The following is a 20,625-nucleotide window of genomic DNA, read 5'->3' as shown; positions in this document are numbered from 1 at the left end:
TCTCTAACTCAATAAGACAAAGGACCCAGTTGAAAATGGGCAGAAGGTGTGAACAGACACTTCACAAGTGAAGACATATGAATGGTCATTGGTGCTCAATAATGTTAATTATCAGAAAAGGACAAATTAAAATTATAATGAGATAACCCTGCACATGTCCAACAATGGCGAAAGGGTAGAGGCTGGTATTGCTGCAAACTGGCAAGGATGTGAAGCGTCTGGAGCCCCGTTGCGGGGAGACTGTGGGAATGGCCAGCCCCTTTGTGGACAGTAGACAGTGTCTTCCCCCCACAGTTCCTCCTGTGCATTTGTTTATCCAAGAGAACTGCTGGCATGTGTCTAAAAAAGACATGTAGAAAATCTGAGGACAGGGTCATTTTTAATAACCCCAGACTGGAAACAGCCCCAGTGTCCCTTAACTGGTAAAAGGATAAACAAATTATTGTACGGTATTACAGTAGAATGCTTACTCAGCAGTAAAACGGTCTGACGTGATAAAGATATCTACAACAATATGATGAATCTCAAGAATTTTATGCTAAGCGTTGGTCAAAGGCTATCTGCCATCTGATGACATTTGGATTAACTTCTAAAGAAGGTCTAACCATACTGACAGGAGCTTAGAGTACAGTGGTTGGCTGTGGCCATGGGGGCGGTTTGGGAGTTGGATCAGCAGCAAAGAGACACTTTAGGGTAAGGGGACTTTTGTATATGTTGACTTTAGAAGTGGTTACACCAATAGCACCCCCTAACCACTACCCCCGCAAAACAGACACTTATGGATGAATGTTATTGAACAGAAGTAATACCTTTATCAGAGCCCCCGAGTAGCACAAATAATTAAGGGCTTGGCTGTTAACTCAAATGTTGGTGGGTCAGTTTCACTCAGATTCCTAAGCACCTTGAAAGGAAGGCCAAGCGGTGTACTTCCAAAGCCCCCCCCCCTTCCCCTATTAAAAACCCCATGGAGCAAAGTGGTCCCCTGAAACTTATGGGGCCACCATGAGTCTGAATCAAATGGGTGACAACTGGTTTTAACTCCCGTAATAGATCTGTATTCAAATAAAGAAACAAAAGCCCTGCATCTGATTGTTTAAGTGCCTTTCAAATGGGTGTCCAAGTGCCGTGGGGGGTGTCATCCCGGAGCCTAGCGATAAGGTCACGCCAGGCTTGTGTTCTTTGCCATGCCTCAGAGCTGCAAATGCAACTCGCGTTGACCAGTTTCCACTGGCCGTTAGAATATGACCCTGGCGGAGCCCAAACAGAACTGAGCTTGTGTTTCTGTGCTAATGATATAAGTCTCCACCGTACTTTCTGCCAGGCGATGTTTGTAGTCATTACGCCCATTGAAGAAGAGAACAGAGTTATAATGAGCTGGGTGTTATCAGCTCACAAATAATTCATAATGGGCAAACTAGGACAGGAACAGAGCTTTTTTGGGCTAAGGAGGTTGCATGTCACTCTTTAAAACTAGGCCAAAATTTTACTTATAATGCATAGACAGTCTCTCAGAAAGTTAAAAGGTTCCTTTCTTCTCTTCCATGTGTTTGAACACTATGATTTTTTACCCTGGACTAGCAAAAAGGCACTTCAGCATCTTGTTCCTGTACCTGCAATCAGCCCTTGGTTGGGAGAGTGCATGTGAACCTAGTTACTTGGCTAGAACTGAGAGGCCTTTGTAGAATTCCCATAGGATTTCAAGTCCTATCAAAAGCGAAGAGCGAGGGAAAGGTATAGTGGGGGGCGGGGGTGGGGGGGCGCGGTAGCAGGGCGGGTAGCCTTGAATTTTAGAGGAGATTTGAAGAATTGCCCCAGATGTTAGCAGGAAGCCGTGTAATAGAAGATATATCATCAGTGTAAAAGGAGTTGTCATTTTGTGTTTTGAAATAACGTCCGAGTATGTGTACTGAGGAGCCCCAGTGGCACCGTGGTGAAGTGCTCGGCTACCAAGGGAATGGTCAGTGGTTCAAACCCACCAGCCTCTCCCTGGGAGAAAGATGTTAGACAGCGTCTTCATCTACAGTTGGCTTTGTAAAGTCTACATCAGGGCTGTACAAAGTGGGTGAATCTGCCCCCAGGGGGCACACTGGAAGGATTGGAGGGGGGCTGCAAAAGCAGGTGCCTATACTTTATCCTGGGTTGTGGACTGTAGTATAGAAGTTGTTGTTTTCATTGCCAGGGGGTGCTGAGTAATTTGTTTTCTTCCTGCAAAGGGAGCTGTGGGCCGAGTAAGTTTGGGAATCTATGGTCTGTAGCGCTGGAACCCCTGGGGCTTGGCTCTCTCCTCTCCTACAGGTCACTGTGAGTTGGGAATTGAGTCCACGGAAACAGGCTTGGCTTTGGGGGTGTAATGAGGCAAAAGCAAACAGAATGATTGTGACTATCCAACATGGCAACTGTGCAGGAAGATCTAGAAGTCCATGTGCTCCCAAGGGCTGCTTGGGAAGTAAACTCTTTAATGATACTGATGCCTATAGGTATGGATAGGTCCAGCTACCTCTCCCAGGGAAGGCAAATTCCTCTCATGGAAACTCAGAGTGGTCAGAAACCACCAATTCCCCCTAGTCTTGATCCCACATTGGCTGGTAGCGCATAACAACTGGTTAGCTTTTCCAGAAACCTTGATCCCGGGACCCAGGAGTGCCTGGGTCAGTGGACAGATTTGCTGGGCCGCACAGCCTTGACATGTGTCCTCTCAGTGAATGGACTTTCTCGAGCCCGGGAGAGGGGGGCCAGCTCTCCCAGCCCTGCTCCCGGGCAGCCTCAGTGCCTGTGTGAGTTCACAAAGAGCCAGGGTCCCTGGAGCAGCAGTGCCGCCGCTGGACTTTCTCTGAGGAAATGGATGCTTCCTGCACCGTGCATGTCTTGTTCAGTTTCCATACATGCTCGATCTGGGCTGCCTTTGGGAAAAAGGATTTGGCTACACACAGCACCCGCCAGATATTGACCCTTTGTTGGGACCGGCATGTGCTCTGTCCCATGGCAGACACGCCTTGTCTCACCAACTGGATGGTGAGCAGTGGCCAGGACACAGGGTCTTAGTGGCACCAGCTCTTTGCTGGACACTCGGAACACCTACTCCCCTTTTTTAACTTAGCACCAGGCTGGGGTGCACTGGGTTGGGGAGGACATTGTTTGGTTCCACCATTAGCCAAAGATGGGGGTCTCAAAATGAACCCCCCGGATGGCCACAATCTTTATAAACAGCAAGTCATTTGCTGTCAGAAGGCAAAAAAAAAAAAAAAAAATCCATGACGTCAGTGTAAGCAGCGTGTGCGATGGCGCTGTTCTGTGTATGCATTTGCATCGGACTCAGAACTGACGTGTCATGAATGCTGTCTCTCTTGGTGGCCAAGAGAGTCTAGCAACACGCATGTCTGCCCCATCACTCAGCTCTGAGAGAGGCTAGTTCGTGTCCCCCACCCCTGAAAGCGTGTTGACCCAGGATCCCCACAGAACACACTGATTCAAAAGAAGGCTCTCAGTTTCATCACGAGGCCCGTGGCCCGTGGGCTGTTCCGGTAACCTGTGGGCTTTGTGTTTACAGAGCTTCTCGAAACAAATCTGAGAAGAAGCGTCGGGACCAGTTCAATGTCCTCATCAAAGAGCTTAGCTCCATGCTCCCTGGCAACATGCGGAAAATGGACAAAACCACCGTGCTGGAAAAGGTCATTGGATTTTTGCAGAAACACAACGGTAAAGGATGTGCTTCTCTGGTTGTCCTCCAGCCCTGCCCTATCCTTCTGTGATGATTTCACCTACCAGTGTTCAAATTCCTTCTCTCTCCCGGCCGTGGCCAGTCACACCAGCCACAGGCTTCCTGTTGCAAAGGCACCGCCCACCACCCCCACCCACCACCTCTCTCTCTCTCTCCCTCAGCCCCACCTGCAGCAGGTTTCAGGCAGGACAGTCACCTCTCAATTTGCTTTACAAGCTGGAGGTGAGCACCCAGCCCCAGCAGGGTGGTCTTAATATTGGGAACTTCTTCATTTAACATGTCTGGAGGAAGCTTTCTTTATTTTTGCCACTCGGCCCCGAAAAGATGTAATGCCAAGTCTTATTTTCCACGGGGGCCACCTGTCCTGGTTTCGCCATCCTTCTTTGCTTCCCTGCCCCTAAAGTCTTTAGGCGGCTACACTACACCATGACAAATAAGAGTAATTGCAGATGAGTTATCTGCTGAATGCCAGCTTCTTTCTCTTCATCGAGATATAATTCACACACCCTCCAATTCCCCGTTTTGAAAAGTACTATTCAGTGGTTTCCGGTTATATTCCCAGGGTGCACAACCACCCCCTTCCCTGTTTCAGTTCATCACCCCTGAGAAGGAGACCCAGGCCCATCAACGGCCGCTCCTGTCTCCCCCTTTCACTCAAGCTCTTGGCAACCACTCATCTCTTTCTGTCTCTATGCGTTTGCCCGTTTAGGACATTTCATACAAATGAATCATATAATGTCAGGCCTTTTGTGTTTTCCTTTTTACTCAGCATCCACCTGGTAACGGCCATCCATCCCTTTTCATTTTTATGGCAGACTAATATTCCACTGATAGACCACGCTTGATGGACAGTTGCTCTGCTTCCGCATTGAGCTATTATGAATAACATGAATGTGAATACATGTGTATGCGGTTTTGTTTGAGCATATGGTTCCTGAGGACCATGTGTACTTGTAAGTCCCTGGAGTGTGAGCTCCCAGCTATTGACGATTTGTTCTGGCCTGTTCGATGTGAAGTCAGTTTTCCCTCCCTTCGAAGCAATTGACTCCACTCCGACTCGGAGTACATGCATCGGAGTACATGCATCGCCATCCCCTTCACTGACTGCAAGCACAGCTTTCAGATCACTGGGAAAAGCTTCAGGGCTTTCTTTGCACTTAAATCTAAATATTTGCCAATTTGATTCAAAGACATACTTGGGAACGGATCTCATTCGTAACCCCGGGGCTGCCTGTACAGACTGAGGAATAGAATTGTTAGGTCATTTGGTAACTCCATGTTCAACTTTTTGAGGAACTGCCAGATTTTTCCACTGCAGCTGTGCTATTTCATATTCCCACCAACAAAACATTCTTGCCAAATTTGTTATTGCCTCCCCCCTTTACCCCGTTCCCATCCTCTTCCTGCCTTTTAATTGTAGCCACCTTAGTGGGTGTGAAGTGATAATTCACTGTGCTTACTCATTTGTATTTCTGTAGTGACTGATGACCGTGGAGCATCCTCGGTACTTATTGGTCATTTGGGTATTTTCTTTAAAGAGGTGTCTAGACAGATGCTTTGGCCACTTTAAAGCTGGGCTATTTGTCTTTTGGTTGAATTATAAGATTCTTTATATTCTATCTAGACTGTAGATCCTTACTGATATGTAATTCGCATACATTTTCTCCTATTCTGTGAGTTATCCTTTCAGTGTCTAAATGATTTGTTTCATAGGATGCAGAAGTTTTTCACTTGGATGAAGTCCAGTCTACCTTTTTTTAAACCTTTGGTTGTACTGTGGTATCAATTATGTCCCCTCAAAAAGGTGTACTATAAATCCTAAACTCTCAGCCTGTGGTTATAACCCCACTGGGCGGAGGCTGTCTTTGGTTTGTTAATGAGACAGAAATCATGTACAGTCTATCTTGAGTCATTCTCTCATGCGATAGAGAAGGAGAATGAAGCAAGTGGGCTGAGAGATGGGGTGAAAGAGATACCAAGACACCTAGAGATCTCTGAGCCGAGTTCATTCCCCCTGAACCCGCAGGAAGAAGCTGTGTCCTTGAGCTGACACTCAGGCGTCTAGCTGAGAAAACAAATCCCCATTTGTCATGAAAGACATCCACTTACGGGATTTCTGTTGGAGCAGCACTAGATAAGGAAGGCAGGATTTGGACTGGAAACGAGTGCTGCTCCAGCTGACACCTAAAACGAGGACGTGGTTTCAGAATTGGGTGATCGCTAGAGACAGGAACAGTTTCAAGATGCCTAGTCATAAACCCCTCAGCCTTACTTGCTGAAAGTGAGGAGAACTTGAAGCCCTGCTGATGTAGATCAAGGCTTGCAGCCTTCACTATGGATTATAACTCAATGTAAAGAAAACCAAAATTCTCACAAGGAGCAGCAGGTAACATCACGATAAATGGAGAAAAGATCGAAGTTGTCAAAGACTTTGTCTCGCTTGGGTCCACAGTCACTGCTCATGGAAACAGCAGTTAAGAGAGTAAATCTGGGGGGAAATCTGCTGCACAAGATCTCTTTAAAGTGTTGTAAAGCAAAGACGTTACTTTGAGGAGTAAGGTGTGCCTGGTCCAAGTTGTGGTATTTTCAGTTGCCTCGTATGCTTGTGAAAGTTGGACATTGGATAAGGAAGATTTAAGAAGAATCAATTCAAAAATCAGCTTTTGAATGAAGGTGCTCTCAAAGAATATAGAAAGTACCATGAACTGCACGATGAACAAGCAGGTCTAGCTTGGAAGAAGTACAGTCCAAATGCGCTTCAAGATGAGCAGACGTCATCTCACGTTCTTTGGACAGGTTATTAGGAGAGTTTAACCCTGGATAAGTGCTTAGTAGAGCAGAGTGGCCGTGCGAGAGAGGAAGGGGGTCAGCAAGATGGGCTGCCGCAGCACTGCCACAAGGGCCCAAATCTAACAATCGGGAGGATGGCACAAGACCCAGAGCCAACTGGACGGCACCTAATAACAACAGTAAATGCCCAGATTGCCTTGAAGAGACTGTTGGTAGAATTTTAGGTGCCAATGGCAATTCTGGTGAGAACGTTAAAAAAAGTGAGGAGAGCTATAGAAAAATCTCACTATCTTTGAAAAGACAAGGGGGCTTCCTAAAATTCATAGAAACTTGGAGTATAAGATAATGACATTTTCCCACAAACTTTCTGAAGGCCCCTTGTCTGTATGTCACCACCAATAGCTGTTGCTGGAACGTGGACATTAAATGTGCTTCTGGTGAGGCTTTAAAATAAAACGGTGGGCATGTGATTCGATCATGGAAGAAGGGTGATCCTTTTTATGCAGTGGCAAAGAATTTGTCCGAATTGTGCTCAAATGTATGGTGGGAGGTAAGACTTGTGATCATTGAACTTGGCTTTATCTGCTGATGAGCTTTCTGAGCAGGATCTTAAAGGGACTGGATGGCTCCTCCCTGCCAGTTACAGAAAAATGCAAGAGAAAGGGGTTGGATTTCAGAATGAACTGTGCAAAGTGAAAACGGAAGCGAAAAGGACAATCCATGAAGCACACGCAGAGTCACCAGAACTGCTGGAAGGAAAGCAGGAAGCAGGGCTTTCTCACTTTCAAAGGGCGAGGCTCTGCCCATCAGAATTGCAAATGGCAGGGCCACCGCCTTCTAGGTTTCAAAGAGTCAGCCCTTCACCAACTCAGTCCCTGAGTTTGGAGCTGTTGTGAAAGTGTGCTGGGGGGTGGGACTCCTACCCCAAAATGAAGGATGGGCTGCCATGCCAATGGGCAGAAGAACAGGGCCTGCTGGGGCTGAGGGCACAGGGTCAGCACTCTGATGGACCCACCCAAATCCAAAGCCGCAGCATTGCCTTCCCCAAGGGTCTAGAAGGCAGGGCTGAAGCCCAGGGGCCAAGAAGCCTCCACTCGGAATCCAGACAGCATGGCTAACCCCTAGTCTGGTGAGCAGGGCTACTGCCTAGATTGTCCGAGAGAAGACAAGATTACTTTCAAGCCCTGGGAGCTAATGTGGTTTGTGATGGGTGTTGGACTTGCTCGGTACCTGTTACTCCTTCTTTCCTTCCAATGTCTCCCATTTGTAATGGAAATGTCCACCTTGTGCCTGTTCCACCATGGTACTATGGAAACAGATAACTTCCTTTCTAGATTTCACCTGTTCACAGATGAAGAGCAATTCCTCCCCAGGATGGAAGGACCACTACTAAAATCTCACCCATATTTGATTGAGATGATTCAGAGGAGGAAAAATGTGAACTTGGAGTTGACTTTAGACTGGGGGGGGCGGGGGGAGGAATGGGCTGGGCTGAAGATGTTGGCACTTGGCAAGAGCATAAATTCTTGGGGGTGCCAAGGGCAATTTAAGGGATTGAGTTGTGTCAATGAGGGAGGATTAGTAGGATGTTTTCCGGGGGTTGGGGTGGGGGTGATTAAAACAAGCCTGCAAAACAAAAAACAAGCAACGAGAGACAGAGAGAGATGGAGATGGAGATCTGTCAGGAACTAAGAAGCCAAAGCTCAAGAGACCCCACCTTCCTTCAGGCCCAACAGAGACGGAATAAGCGTCCTAGATCTGGCTCTGAATTCAGACTTCTGGCCTTCAGAGCAGAAAAGAGAAGTACCGCCTGTTAAACTTCACACTTGGCAGTGTTTCTGTTCGTGCAGCACTAGATGACAATGACCAGCTGCTTGTGCTTCAACTCCTTACAAGCCCATGGATCGCCCCATGGGCACCACCTGGTCCTGAGCCATCCTCACCATTGCTTGTATGTTTCAGCCTCTGACTGCTTAACACTGGCCACACCCTCCCTGCCACACCCCTGCCGGTGACACCCCAACAATCAGAATATCTAAAGGAGTTTAGGAACTATTAACAATCAGGAAAGGCAGAGTTCTTTTTTGCCTTAGCCATGGCACCAAACCCAATAAGGTCAGAAGTGTCAGCATTATTGAGGAAATAATGACAGGTCCTCTGTGCCTTCGCTGATGGCTTCTCGTCCCCGACAAGCGGATTCCATGGCAGAGGGCCTGGCTGGGACATCTAAATGTTTCGTTCTATCATTCCTTTGGTAAGTGTAGATGCCTGTTTCAAATGTGACAGGAATATTCTCTCCTGCTCTCCTTCTCATCCCACCCAAGCTGCTCAGAGTCAAGTCAAGAACACGTTCATTGCTTTGGTGAAAAGTCAAGAAAGGACAGCTCGGTGGGGTTGTAGGAAAGTGCGGCAGCGTTATTGAGGTGACCCAGTAACCTAATGAGAGCCCACGCCTGCGTGCGTCGCCGGGCGCCCCCGTGACCTTATGTGATTTTGATGTTGTGCAAACACTGTCTCGTTATCTGGTCCTGCTTTTTCTGTAAGCATTTTGGAAACGCTGTGTTCCTGAGCAGTGATTGTCAGTGTGCTTTTGTATCGAACCTTCAACCCGAGCCATCGGCGAGTTCTCCATATCGGATAGAGGGCTCATCTTTTCTTCTCCTTGTCACTTGCCGCTGGTCTAGAAGTGTCTCTGGTTTTGAGGAGCACTGTGCTCATCATGCGCAACAGGCCTAAAGTCACTGTGTCTCACTCCCAAATCGATACATCTCCTTTGCCTCTTGCTGCTGTTGCCACTAGCCCTGGGAGCCACGAAAAACTTCACGGTAATATTTTCCAAAGAATTTTAACAGAGGTAATGCAACAACACTCAAGAGATGTGCCAGGCCCAAGACTGCACGTTGCTGTGATGAGTTCAAGCAGCCATTATTATATGGTAATCTACCATATGTACTGGAGTATATGCCGACCCAACTATCAGCCAAGGTACCTAATTTTATCACAAAAACTGCATTTTAAAATGTGCTGGAAAACTCGGTTTATACACGAGTATAAAGGCATTTAGTAGAAAGTGCAGCAGACAAGCACCCAGAAACCAGTAAATAAGCATCTAGTCTATCAAGACATCTGTTCTATAGGTTATCTATATGTACTGCACCATTACACACCTGGCAGCTTTGTATGCAAGAGACACGAGATTCCCATGTTGCATGTGGAAAACCATTGTGTTCACTACGCTCTGTTCTCTGATAGCCTCTGTAACCTCATGGGACACGGATATATACAAAGTTGGATGTTGCCCAAACAGATGTTATATATACAGCTCAGGACTGTGGTTCTGTTTCCTAAGTACTAAGTTAGCCAAGTGAAATAGCAGGTTAGTTTGATGGCCATGATATTTTGTGCAAATTGCTCAAACTAGGTCAGGGCCACTGAGAAGCAGGACAGCTGTGAAATAGGACAGCTGGGATCAAGTTCACCAGTGTGGCATGGATGCTGGGCCCGTCCTCTGCAGAGCTGTCAAATGTGGGTCTGCAAAGGATCAGGGAGCAGACATGCCCCTTCCTCCTGCCAGGACCTACTTCCTGCTTGCTATTTCCCTAAGACGGATGCTTCCTCTCTGCATAACCCGCTTAAATGTACCCGGGGACCACTGCACTGGCTCACTCAGCCTCTGTGATTCCGTAATCAAAAGGAAGCAGGAAATTCTTGGCAGATTTTTGGGCAACATATTGTGGTTGAACCGAAATGTAGGTTAAAGCACAACAAAAACAAGACCACGCAGCCACCTTTCCCTTACTTATGATCCAGGTGTCACGGGGAGAGAGAGAAGAGCAAAGGTCAGCATTATTCAGGCACGAGGTATTGGTAGTTCAGTGGAAGCATTTTCACCTTCCACGTGTGGGAACTGGGTTCAAGTTCCAGCCAGTGCACCTCAGGGCATAGTCCCTGCCCATCTGTCAGTGGACGCTTACATGTTCCTATGCTGCTCAGCAGGTTTCAGCAGAGCCTCTAGACCAGCAGTTCTCAACCTGTGGGTCACGACCCCTTTGGGGGTCGAACGACCCTTTCACAGGGGTCACCTGATTCATAACAGTAGCAAAATGACAGTGATGAAGTAGCAATGAAAATAATGTTCTGGTTGGGGGGTCACCACAACGTGAGGAACTGTATGAAAGGGTCCCGACATTAGGAAGGTGGAGAACCACTGCTCTAGACTAAAAGAAACTAAGAAGAAAGGCGCATCTGCTTCTAAAAGCCAGCCAGTGAAAACCCCTTACATCACAGTGGTCCAATCCACAACCAGTCCTGGGGATAGCATGGGACTGGGCAGTGATCAGCCTGCTGTGACGGGGTCGCTAAGAGTTGATGACAGCCTCTGACAACAACAGCAAAATAACACAGACCCGACACTGTCCCAAGGGGCTTTAGCTGTTGTAACTCATCACAGCCTCCCTTCACGTCACTACCATGTTGTAGCCGAGGTGACAGAGGCACCGAGAGCTTAGTCCAGTCAACCTGGCCAGCCAGCCAGGAAGATGTGCAGTCTAAACCTCGGCAGTCTGTCTCCAGATCCCAGGTGCTGAAGCAATACTCCATGCTGTTTCTTCCCAAGAGGTGCTTGATAAAGACTGTTATCATTATTGATGGCGTAACTACATGGTGGCTGTTCATTAGTATGTCCATTTAGACTCTTGGCCCTCAGCCTTGGCTGTCCATTAGGATTGCTTGGGGGAGCTTTGAGAAAACACGTGTCACCGAGCCACATGCCACAGATCAATGCAGCAGAATCTCCAGGGGTGGGACTCCAGTGGTATGTAGGAACCAGGTCATCTGAGCTTGCACGTGGTGAGCGTTACATTTTCAGGAGCGTGGCAAGCCTGTTGGCTTCCAGTTGGCAGCTGAAAATTGACCCTGATGGGAGTACTTACACCACAGGAATGGACAGACGGTCCAAAGCAGGGCTTTTTATGATGAGGGTAGAGAGCCTTTCACCATCCCACCACTGGGTAAGGTCTGGGTATTATTATTTTTAAAGTTTCCCAGGAGGTGCCAATGTGTGTCTAGGATGAGGACCATGACAACAGGCATGCTTTCTGCCTTCGTGTTAGAGGGATAACGCATGATAACTGCGAAAGGGTGATTCGATACAGGTGGTTATTCTCGTTATTGCTCCTTTACCTCCATAAGATTGCTTGGTAATCTTTATTTTCTTAGCTTGGGAAGTAAATCTTGATCCTGAAATGCATGCATCTTCTCTTTGCACTTGATCGCAGCTAAAAGGCCAAGAAGTGAGTCATACTTAGCCTCTTGGAAGCAATCCAAATCAAAATGAAGATCTGACCATGTTTTTCTGTAGAGAAATTCAATGTTAACAGTGTCTGAGAGACAAACACTTACATGATGTAGAGACTGGCACATCCTTACTCATCCAAACGTTGCTTCTACGGAGCCTGGCTGGCCTGCGTGGCCTTGGCAGTGAGCAACGGAGCCCTTTAATCACTGCGCCGCACAGCCCCTCTTCTTCCTATATAGAGTGGAGTGAAATGCCACCGATTATATTCATGTTATCCTAATCCTGTGTGAATCTTAACCTGCGTGGATATCATTTTCTCCCAAACATCACATATCTGTGTCTCCTTCCTGCATCTCAATGTTTCAAACAAGAGTGAAGCCAGTTCGGGGATGGCTGACCCCCTGACTTTGTAAAATGTGAGTGCGCCCAGCAATAACCAGCCTGGGGCAGTGGAGGCCTCAGTGCGCGAGCGGAAGACCCAGAAGCGAGAGCGAGCCCTGTGAGGACATGATTCGATGAGCCCCGGGATTACTGCCAGGACTGTGGAGCGCGGCAGGCGCTCCAAGCCCCCTGAGCAGTCGCCATCTCTGAGTGCAGCCAGGCTGCTGCAGACTCTCCTGGTCCAGAGACTTGGTTGCTATGCAGTGCACACGCCACCACCCTTGTTTTCTAGGAGGAAGATTCCATTTCTCACAGCAGGGAACCCATACACGTTTCCATTCCCGGGAGTGTGCTGGTACGACCCGCACCTCACAGATTCGGCCTGGTTGCAGCTTCACTTCAGCAGCCGTGGCTGAACGGATACAGAGCCCATTTGAGGCCCTGGTGGATAGTGGGCTGGGGGTACCTGAGAAATGTCCCCGTTGGACAAGGTCATATTCTCCCAGCCGAGCAATAGCATGGTGGCCTCATTTTCTGGCTTCTCCTCGCCGAAATCCACCCCCAAACGTACTGCTCCTTGTTCGGGCTCCCCAGGAGCCGCTGGTGGAGCCTTCTGGAACACAGCAACGGCTTACACTGCAGTTGGATGTCTGTGAAAAGGGACTCTGTGAAGTAGTTCTGTTTCCTTTACTGTTTGGAAACTTGTTGACCACATCTGCTCACCCTGCCGGGCCACCCGTAACCGATGGCATTGTTCCCAGCCAGTGCTAATGGAGACCGGGTTGAGCACTCCATTGACTGCCGCCCAGTCTGCCTTCTCCTTACCTGCTGTCAGACACCTACGTGATGTGTGTTTTTTCACATGTTATGAATTGAGCCTTAGCTTTCAAGGCGTATAATCAATTCATTTAAATACGAAGTGAACTTAACAGCCTCTTTCTGTATTATTATGTTGCTGGTTTAACAAGCATCGGGTCTTGCAGCATTATCTTAGAGATCGCGTTCTGAAAGAAATCGGTCTTCCATTTGCCCGTTCGCGTTAAGTTGAATCAGCTTCCATCTAAGTGAAGTTATTGTCCAGCTGCAGGGGGAAAAAAAAAAGCATCTCTCCCTGAACTAACAGATAATCTATAGTTTGACCCCAGCGGGCAACAGGAATTCTGCAGAAGAGTGAGGGTGTCAACAAGGAGAGTGTGAATGATCGATTTCACCTGCAGACTCTGTCTTTTCCAAATGGGCAAACTGAGGCGCTTAGGAGTTTCAACCCCATTCCCCTCGCCTCAGCTGACCTTCCAGAATGAACTGTGGCCGCCTCTGTTTCCCAGGATGCCTTTCTCCACATGTGCCCCCTGACAGCATGGCGTGCCCCCCTCCCCACATGCATCGTGGGAGCTCCCTCCGCACTGGTTCTCCTTAGTGGCTGCTCACGCAGTGCTGTGCATTGACTGAATGGCAGGCCCGTTTCCTCCTCTGGATTTCTCGCTGTGTTACTGCAAGCTATTAGCGGCTCTTTTGTGCTGCTTTAAAAGCACAAAAGACAAAAATCCAATTTCGTATAATAACAGCGGCAACTTGTTCTCCTGAAACCTCAAAGAAAGACACCTTCCCCCGTAGAGCTGAGCACTGGGGAGAATGGTGTGTGATTGAAGGCGTGGAGGTGTCTAATCAGCGCTCTTCATGAATAGCTCAGAATGGCTGGGTGCCTTCCCCAGACTCCATGCGAAGAGCGATGACCAGAAACACAGGGTCACCATCGTGCCTCCTCATTGACAGTTTCTAGATCACCTGCCTGAACCGTTGGCATCCTCCGAGGCGCTGTGGAACAGGTTGGCTGTATTCTCTAGGGTGTAAACCCCAGGCATTTAGGTTTTGACGAGCATCAAGCATGCAGAATGTAGAGATGTCTTGCTGTCTAAAGTGGAGTAGAATGTTGGATTAGGGTGGAAGGTGAGATAAAGGGAAAACAAACAGCTCAAGATCACACTGGCTCTACCTGTAATCATTTTGTCAAAGATGACTCAATAGAACAAAACATCCTTTTAAGACTACAAAAGAACATGAGTTTGTAAGGAGTCCCGTGTGAGCCAAAAATTATTGAAATTTACAAACACGAAGAATGCCTTTAGTGCAAAGTAGCTTTGTGAATCACGTAGGCTACAGACTACCACCACCCACGCCCTCCAAATAAATTATATATATATATAAATAGATTTAAGTTCTGGCCTTAGAAACAAACACACAAGTTGATTCCTGTTCATGGGGACCCCCATGCGTGACCTGTCAGAGTGGAGCTACTCTCTGTAGGGTTTTCAATGACTGATTTTTTTCAGAAGTAGGCCACCACCCTTTCTGTTGAGGCACCTCTGGATCAAGTCCAACTTCCAACCTTGCAGTGATCACCTGAGCACGTAGATCATTTTCACTACCCAGGGCCTCCCCAGAGCAACTAAGTTAATGTATATTTGTACAGCACATTCTACTTCAGTACCTGGAAATGCTGGGGGGGTGGGGGCGGGGAATAAGCATGTACCATAAGCCTGGGATGCTTCTGGAATTATGACCCATCATTCACCATCCCTGGGCCAAACATCTGGGATTTGTAAGGTGCTTCCCTTCGCCTGGGTCACAAAGCAGTGGTTGGAAAAGGTGTGCCGCCACCCCAGTCTTGTTTCTGCTGCCTTGGTAAGTGACAGCGGCCTGACTCCGATGGGCTGGTGATGCAGTTTTGTCATGCAGAAACTCAAGGGCATTGTCCCACCTGCAAGTGGCAAGGATGGCATCCGTGCAGAGGGTGGGGTTGGTTCTCTCCCTCCGGGAGCCTCATTAGAGGGGTGTGAGAACATCAAGTGGTGTGTTTTCAGCACTTTCCGGCCTCACTTCCCAGTCCTGGGGAACGTGGCCGACTGTACTGCTTTCCAGCGCTTCTTCCATGAGAAGCCCAGAAGGTTACATAAGATTACATCGACACAGCATGCACTTCGTTTGTTCATTCCAGGTCCTAGAGACCACTGAGAATAAAAGCTTATTTTTTGTTTTTGTTTTTTTCCAGAAGTCTCAGCGCAAACGGAAAGCTGTGACATCCAGCAGGACTGGAAGCCTTCCTTCCTCAGTAATGAAGAATTCACCCAGCTGATGTTGGAGGTGAACATGCACTTGAATTGGCAACTTGCTCCCTTGCCAATTAAAAAGTGGCTCCGTGCTGGGTAAACAACAGTTTTTGACCCAGGAAAGAGGCCTTGAAACAAATACCCAACAGAGGGGAGCTCTGCATGCCAGTGCTGATGGCCAGGCTCCCGAGTTGGGGAATAGAAGCAGAACCCCCCAAACTGTACACAATGGCCTGATATCAGTGCACTCGCTGCGAGAACAGTGCGCCCGCCTTGTTCTCTCAACCAAAGGCTGCCGAATTGGAGTGCCAAAAAGGGATGGGTATAGTGGGAGGCACCTGGAGCAGGAGGAAGGAGGAAAGAAAGATTACATCACCCTGCACTTCTCTGGAATGCAATAATTTATATGTATGTATATATATACATATATATCATATATATATATGTATATATATATATATGCCACTCACTACCACCGAATCAACTCTGATTCATAGCAACCCTGTAGGACAGGCTAGAACTGTCCCTGTGAGTTTCTGAGAATGACATTCTTTGGGGGAGTAGAAAGCCCCTCTTTTTCCTGCGGAGCTGCGTGGTTTCACCTTGCAGATCCCTGCCCAGTGCATAACCACTTCACCGCCAGGCTCTCGTGTCCTTCTCTGGTAGTGGGAACTATTTGCGCTTGCCTCCCCTGACAGGTTCCCCTCTTATTCATGGTCCCACTTCCATAGTTCTTCTCTTTCTATATCTAGTCATCAGTGCCTTTATGCTGGCGTAGTGGGCTGAAAGCTGCAAGGTCGGCAGTTCAGAACCACCAGCAGCTCCTCGGGAGACAAGTGGGGGTTTCTACTCCCGTGAGCAGTTATGGTCTTGAAAACTCACTCTAGGGTCACCATGAGTGAGTACTGACTCGATGGCAGTGAGTGTGGAGTTTTGAAACTTCCATTTACATCGGCTAACTAAGTGGAAAACAGAAAGAAGATGTGTAAGAAAATGCCAGAGTGAAGATGTCCAAATATTATGAAGTATCCAAACATTACTGAGCACTTGCATAAGATGGAAGATGCTTAAATCTACATGTGAACTATATTTAAAGAAAATACAGAACCTTCTCCAGAAGCAGTGTGTTTAAGTGTTAAATTTAGAGCTGCTTGTGAAATACAATATTGAGTTAATGCATCATTTTGCTACTTTCTGTAAATCATTTTATCTTTTAATTTTTGGGGGGAAAGCATATATAACCTTACAACATCCAGCCTTTGGAATAGTTGGTTAGAAGAAGTACTTTTTTCCCACCTGTGAGTCAGTCTAAAAGTATCAAAAATGTTAAAGTACTACTTACTTATAGAACTTGGGAACAATTGCACATATATAATAATAATAAGGGGATTTAACTTTTCTCCCCCCAAAAATGTGTTAAGGAATTAAGTCCTATAAAGGTAAAAATAGATAACTATTTGGGCTGGAAGTCAGCACGAAGATTTAAAGGACCGAAGCTTCTAGAAAAAGATTGTTTGGGGTTTGTATGGATAGATAGGGTAGGTCTGTATGCATCGTGCACTTTTCCAAGCTCCCAGGATCAAGTCCTCAAAACCTATGGGAAGGGCCTTACACCAGATGAATAAATTGGATAGGAAATTAGCCTACATAGCTAACTGGGTCTTCTACATGACTAGAAGCTTTGGAAGTTACATGAGAAATCCACCAATTAGTGCTTTTGAGTTATCTCTGACTGTATTAGGCCTAGGAGAAAGATGGGGCTTTCTATTCCTGTAAAGAGTTACAGTCTCAGAAACCCACAGGGCAGTTCCACCCTGTCCTGTGGGGTCGCTATGAATCAGCCTCGACTCCATGACAGCGAGTGTGACGTTTTGGATTTTAGGTTTCTATCCCAATATTGTGCTTCGGTAGACACAGACCAGCTATGCGTAACTAGCGCTCCCTTCTGGCATGGCTCCGGTGTGGCTCCCCATCACCTGGGCCATGCCCTTACTGCCCATTCTAGAGCTTCATCTCACGTGTGTGCTGTGCCAGCTGCCTCTACACTGTTTATTGAGAGGTGGGGGTAGGGGCGCGTGTATAGAACATGAGGAATCCAGATGCTCTGCCTTGACAAACCCGATGTTCCTCTTTTTAATGAGTAGAGAGCCTATGGTGCCCCAGGGAAATACCTGGTGCCTGTTAGGTGCAAATCCCTCCGTCTCCTTTCCCCAGAGGCACCAAGCCAGTCTCTAGGACGACATAAAAGAACAAAAGTGACTTCGTTTTGGACCAGCCCACCTGGTAAGATACCGACAGCCCCCCAGCAGCTGGTGGAAATTACCACCGCAAACATGTGAACATGTAGATCCCAAAGAGAGAAAGTTCTTCCAGTCCAGAGGCGAGGGAGTATGTGGTGGTTCTGAACTGTATTCAGGAAAGCCACAGCAATCGTTTCCCTTAGCCCAAAGTTTGGGGCAAGGCTGCCCTGTTTGGGTGGTGTCCCTGAAGCCCCCTGGAAGTCCCCTTTCTACAGGCAGACAGCCACATCACTTTGAAATCTCATTGTCTCGATGCGTTCTCCAATGGTGCTCGAGGAGCGACTTCTAAAACCGTAGCAAGTGTTCCCAAAGCAGTGATTCAGGGCCGCTCTTATGCATTTGATGTAAAATGCCAATGAGCTGATGAAAAGTTATCTTCCATCTATAAATACTTTGCGCTTTGGAACACCCACTGGCTTGAAGACTCCAGGAGGGGCTCGGGCTCCGCCTAAGAGAAGATCATTTGTATCACTCCTCCTTTCCCCAGCCTTCCGATCTGCCTTTTCCAGAAAAGTTCAGCTGGCATCACCAACAGTGCTGGCGTCATCCCCCCCACGCCCTAGAAAAAAAATTCACCTCCAGGAGGCTTGCAAATCTGACTTGAAAAAAGAATTTAGAAAACCCCTTGAGGGAAAAAAGCAATGAGAGGCACCAGGCTGTGCCTCTTGGTTCGTCATGTCCCATAACTCTGACCTAAGCTTTCCCACCTCTGTGCTGCTGATATTGTAAGAGATTTTTTCATCTCAAATCTTTCGGTACATCGAAAAATCACCCAAGCATGCTGCCACCGAGTCGACTCCTTCTCAAAGAGACTGCATGTGGCAGAGTAGAACAGCCCTGTGGCCCCCCGAGGTTTTCCATCGTTATGGGAGCAGAATGCCTCGTCTTTCTACTGCGGAGTGGCTGGGAGGTTCGAACTGATGAATTTAAAGTTAACAACCCCATATGGACCCCAGTCCACCTCCAGGGCTCCTTCGAAAAGCTTGTGGACAAATGGAAGTTAAAAGAGAAAGAAATTATTCCATGAACTTTCTGAAGCCCCCTCCTATGCCAGTGTGAAATAAGAAGTGAGCCCAGGGGTGGTGTATTAGTCTAGGTACTTTGGAGAAACAAATCCACAGCGACTCATGTATAAGAGAGTTTTATGTAAAGAAAATGTGCATCACGAAAACATCCCAACCCAATGCTGCCCAAGCCCACAAGTCCAACATTAACCCATTAACCCAACACCAGTCCACAAAGTCCTCCACCTCACAAAACAGAGGCAATGATGCCGACTGCAGGAGGAAAGCTGAGTCAGTAAACGAATAAGCATCTCAGCACTAGCAGGGGTCTCCACACGGCTGCTACAGCACCCAGGGCTGCATCGGGATAGGTCCATGTGGCTTCTCCTTGGGGATATCTTGTAGGAAGTCAATTTTGCAAGCTGAAGCAGGGAACTGCTAAGGCAAGCTGCACCCGGTGCAACCATCACAAAGCAAGAGACCCGAGAACTAGAAAGGCGAGGCTCACCACCCATTTATCCCTCTGCCTTTCAATTAGCCTCACATGTGATTATCGGCCAGGCTGGCACAATTAACTAACTCAGGTGGTTTTCCCAGGAGAGAGAATTCTCTCCACCCTGGCACTTTCCAAACCCGTCCTCCTCACACAGAGTGGGCAGCCTCTGACACCCGAGGAAGTGCGGGCAGCCACAGGCACACGGGCTTCTAGGCTGAAACAATGTGGGCCCGTTGGCCTGTGCAGATTGTACGTAACACCTTAAGGATCTGGGGGAGAGCAGACAATATTCTTCGAGAGCTTTCCCCACCCCCTGCACACACATGCACACAAAGCAGAAGAAGTCTCAGGGTTCGAAGATAGTGACCCTGACCATTGCCCTGGAAGCAGGTTATGCCCTTGGAGTTTCACATTCTGCTGAGATGGGCTGTGTGTTCTTCAGTCTCCTCTTGTGTGTGCAGCCGTTGCTAGTTCAAGCCCACGCTCTGCTGGTTTATGTTGCGTGCACTTTGGACATCAACTTTCAGATGTGGCCGGGGAATTAGAGTGTATTACGAGAATTAGATAGCTAACGCCTGAGTACTGCGAGCACCTAGAGCCCATGTACCTAGCTTATTGCAGGTGCTTAGTAAAGACTTCTGAGTATTGACTGCAAAAGTAAATTGAGTAAAAAAAAAAAGAGTAAATAGCAGTATTTTCAGGAAAGTATTTGCAAAGGACTATTGCAGACATTCCGAAATGCTTATGGATCCAGTTGAATTACACAATATCTACCCCCTCTGTTTATTTTAGTTATTTATTTTTACTTCTGTGGAATAATTTGGAAGTTCTTTAGAAGAAGTTTCTTTCATCGGCATGGATGTAGGCAGAGATCTGTGTTAGCTAATCGGCCAGCTCTATTTCAGTTAAATGCTTGGTGTTGGACTCGATGTGATCTCGGGGACAGGGAGACAGGACGTGAGCTATTGCTGACACCTTTTAGTGACAGGGGTGGTATTTCTGAAGGGAGCCCTGGTGATGGAGTGGTTGCACGTCAGACTGCTCTCTGCAAGATCAGCAGTTCGAAGCCCCCAGGGAGGAAGATGAGTTCTCTACTCTCCTAGTCTCCAAAACCCACAGGGACACGGCAGAGCCAGAATCAACCCAATGGCAATGGTATTTCTCATTCGACTTGATAGTGGATGTGTCATGAAGACACTTGTGTAATTTCCATGCCAGAACTCTGTTTTATGATACCAATCGGTCACTCGCTCTTACTCTCTCATCCAATCACTCACTCAATGACATTGAGTTAATTCTGACTCATAGAGGCTAGAGATGCCCCTGTGGGTTACCGAGACCAAAACTCTTTACGAGAATAGACAGCCTCCTCTTTCTCCCAAGAAGTTGCTAGTGGTCTTGAACTGCCAACCTTGTAGTTGGCAGCTCAGTGCATAACCAGCACGCCACCAGGGCTCCCTTTTGGGGAATCTTTTTCATGGAGCCGTTTTGTGCATCTGCCTTCCGTCTGCCCAGGCCTGACGAATTCTGTGC

The 20,625-nt window shown here is 47.6% G+C and overlaps 1 protein-coding gene across 1 annotated transcript in view; it reads left to right on the top strand.

Annotated features, from left to right (window-relative positions):
* The window catches only part of NPAS2 (neuronal PAS domain protein 2), a 103,156-nt gene that overhangs the window by 19,380 nt on the left and 63,151 nt on the right, over positions 1 to 20,625 (top strand). The window contains 2 exon segments of the mRNA XM_045283824.1: positions 3,548 to 3,696; positions 15,235 to 15,353. Of these exon segments, the coding sequence (XP_045139759.1) occupies positions 3,548 to 3,696; positions 15,235 to 15,353 (268 nt within the window).

The sequence above is a fragment of the Echinops telfairi genome, unplaced genomic scaffold, assembly GCF_000313985.2.
Source record: "Echinops telfairi isolate 266 unplaced genomic scaffold, ASM31398v2 ScPeMD7_7467;HRSCAF=8505_1, whole genome shotgun sequence".
NCBI classification, from domain to species: domain Eukaryota; kingdom Metazoa; phylum Chordata; class Mammalia; order Afrosoricida; family Tenrecidae; genus Echinops; species Echinops telfairi.
Note: the sequence above shows the minus strand (reverse complement) of the source record. Positions and strands in the feature narration are given on the sequence as shown.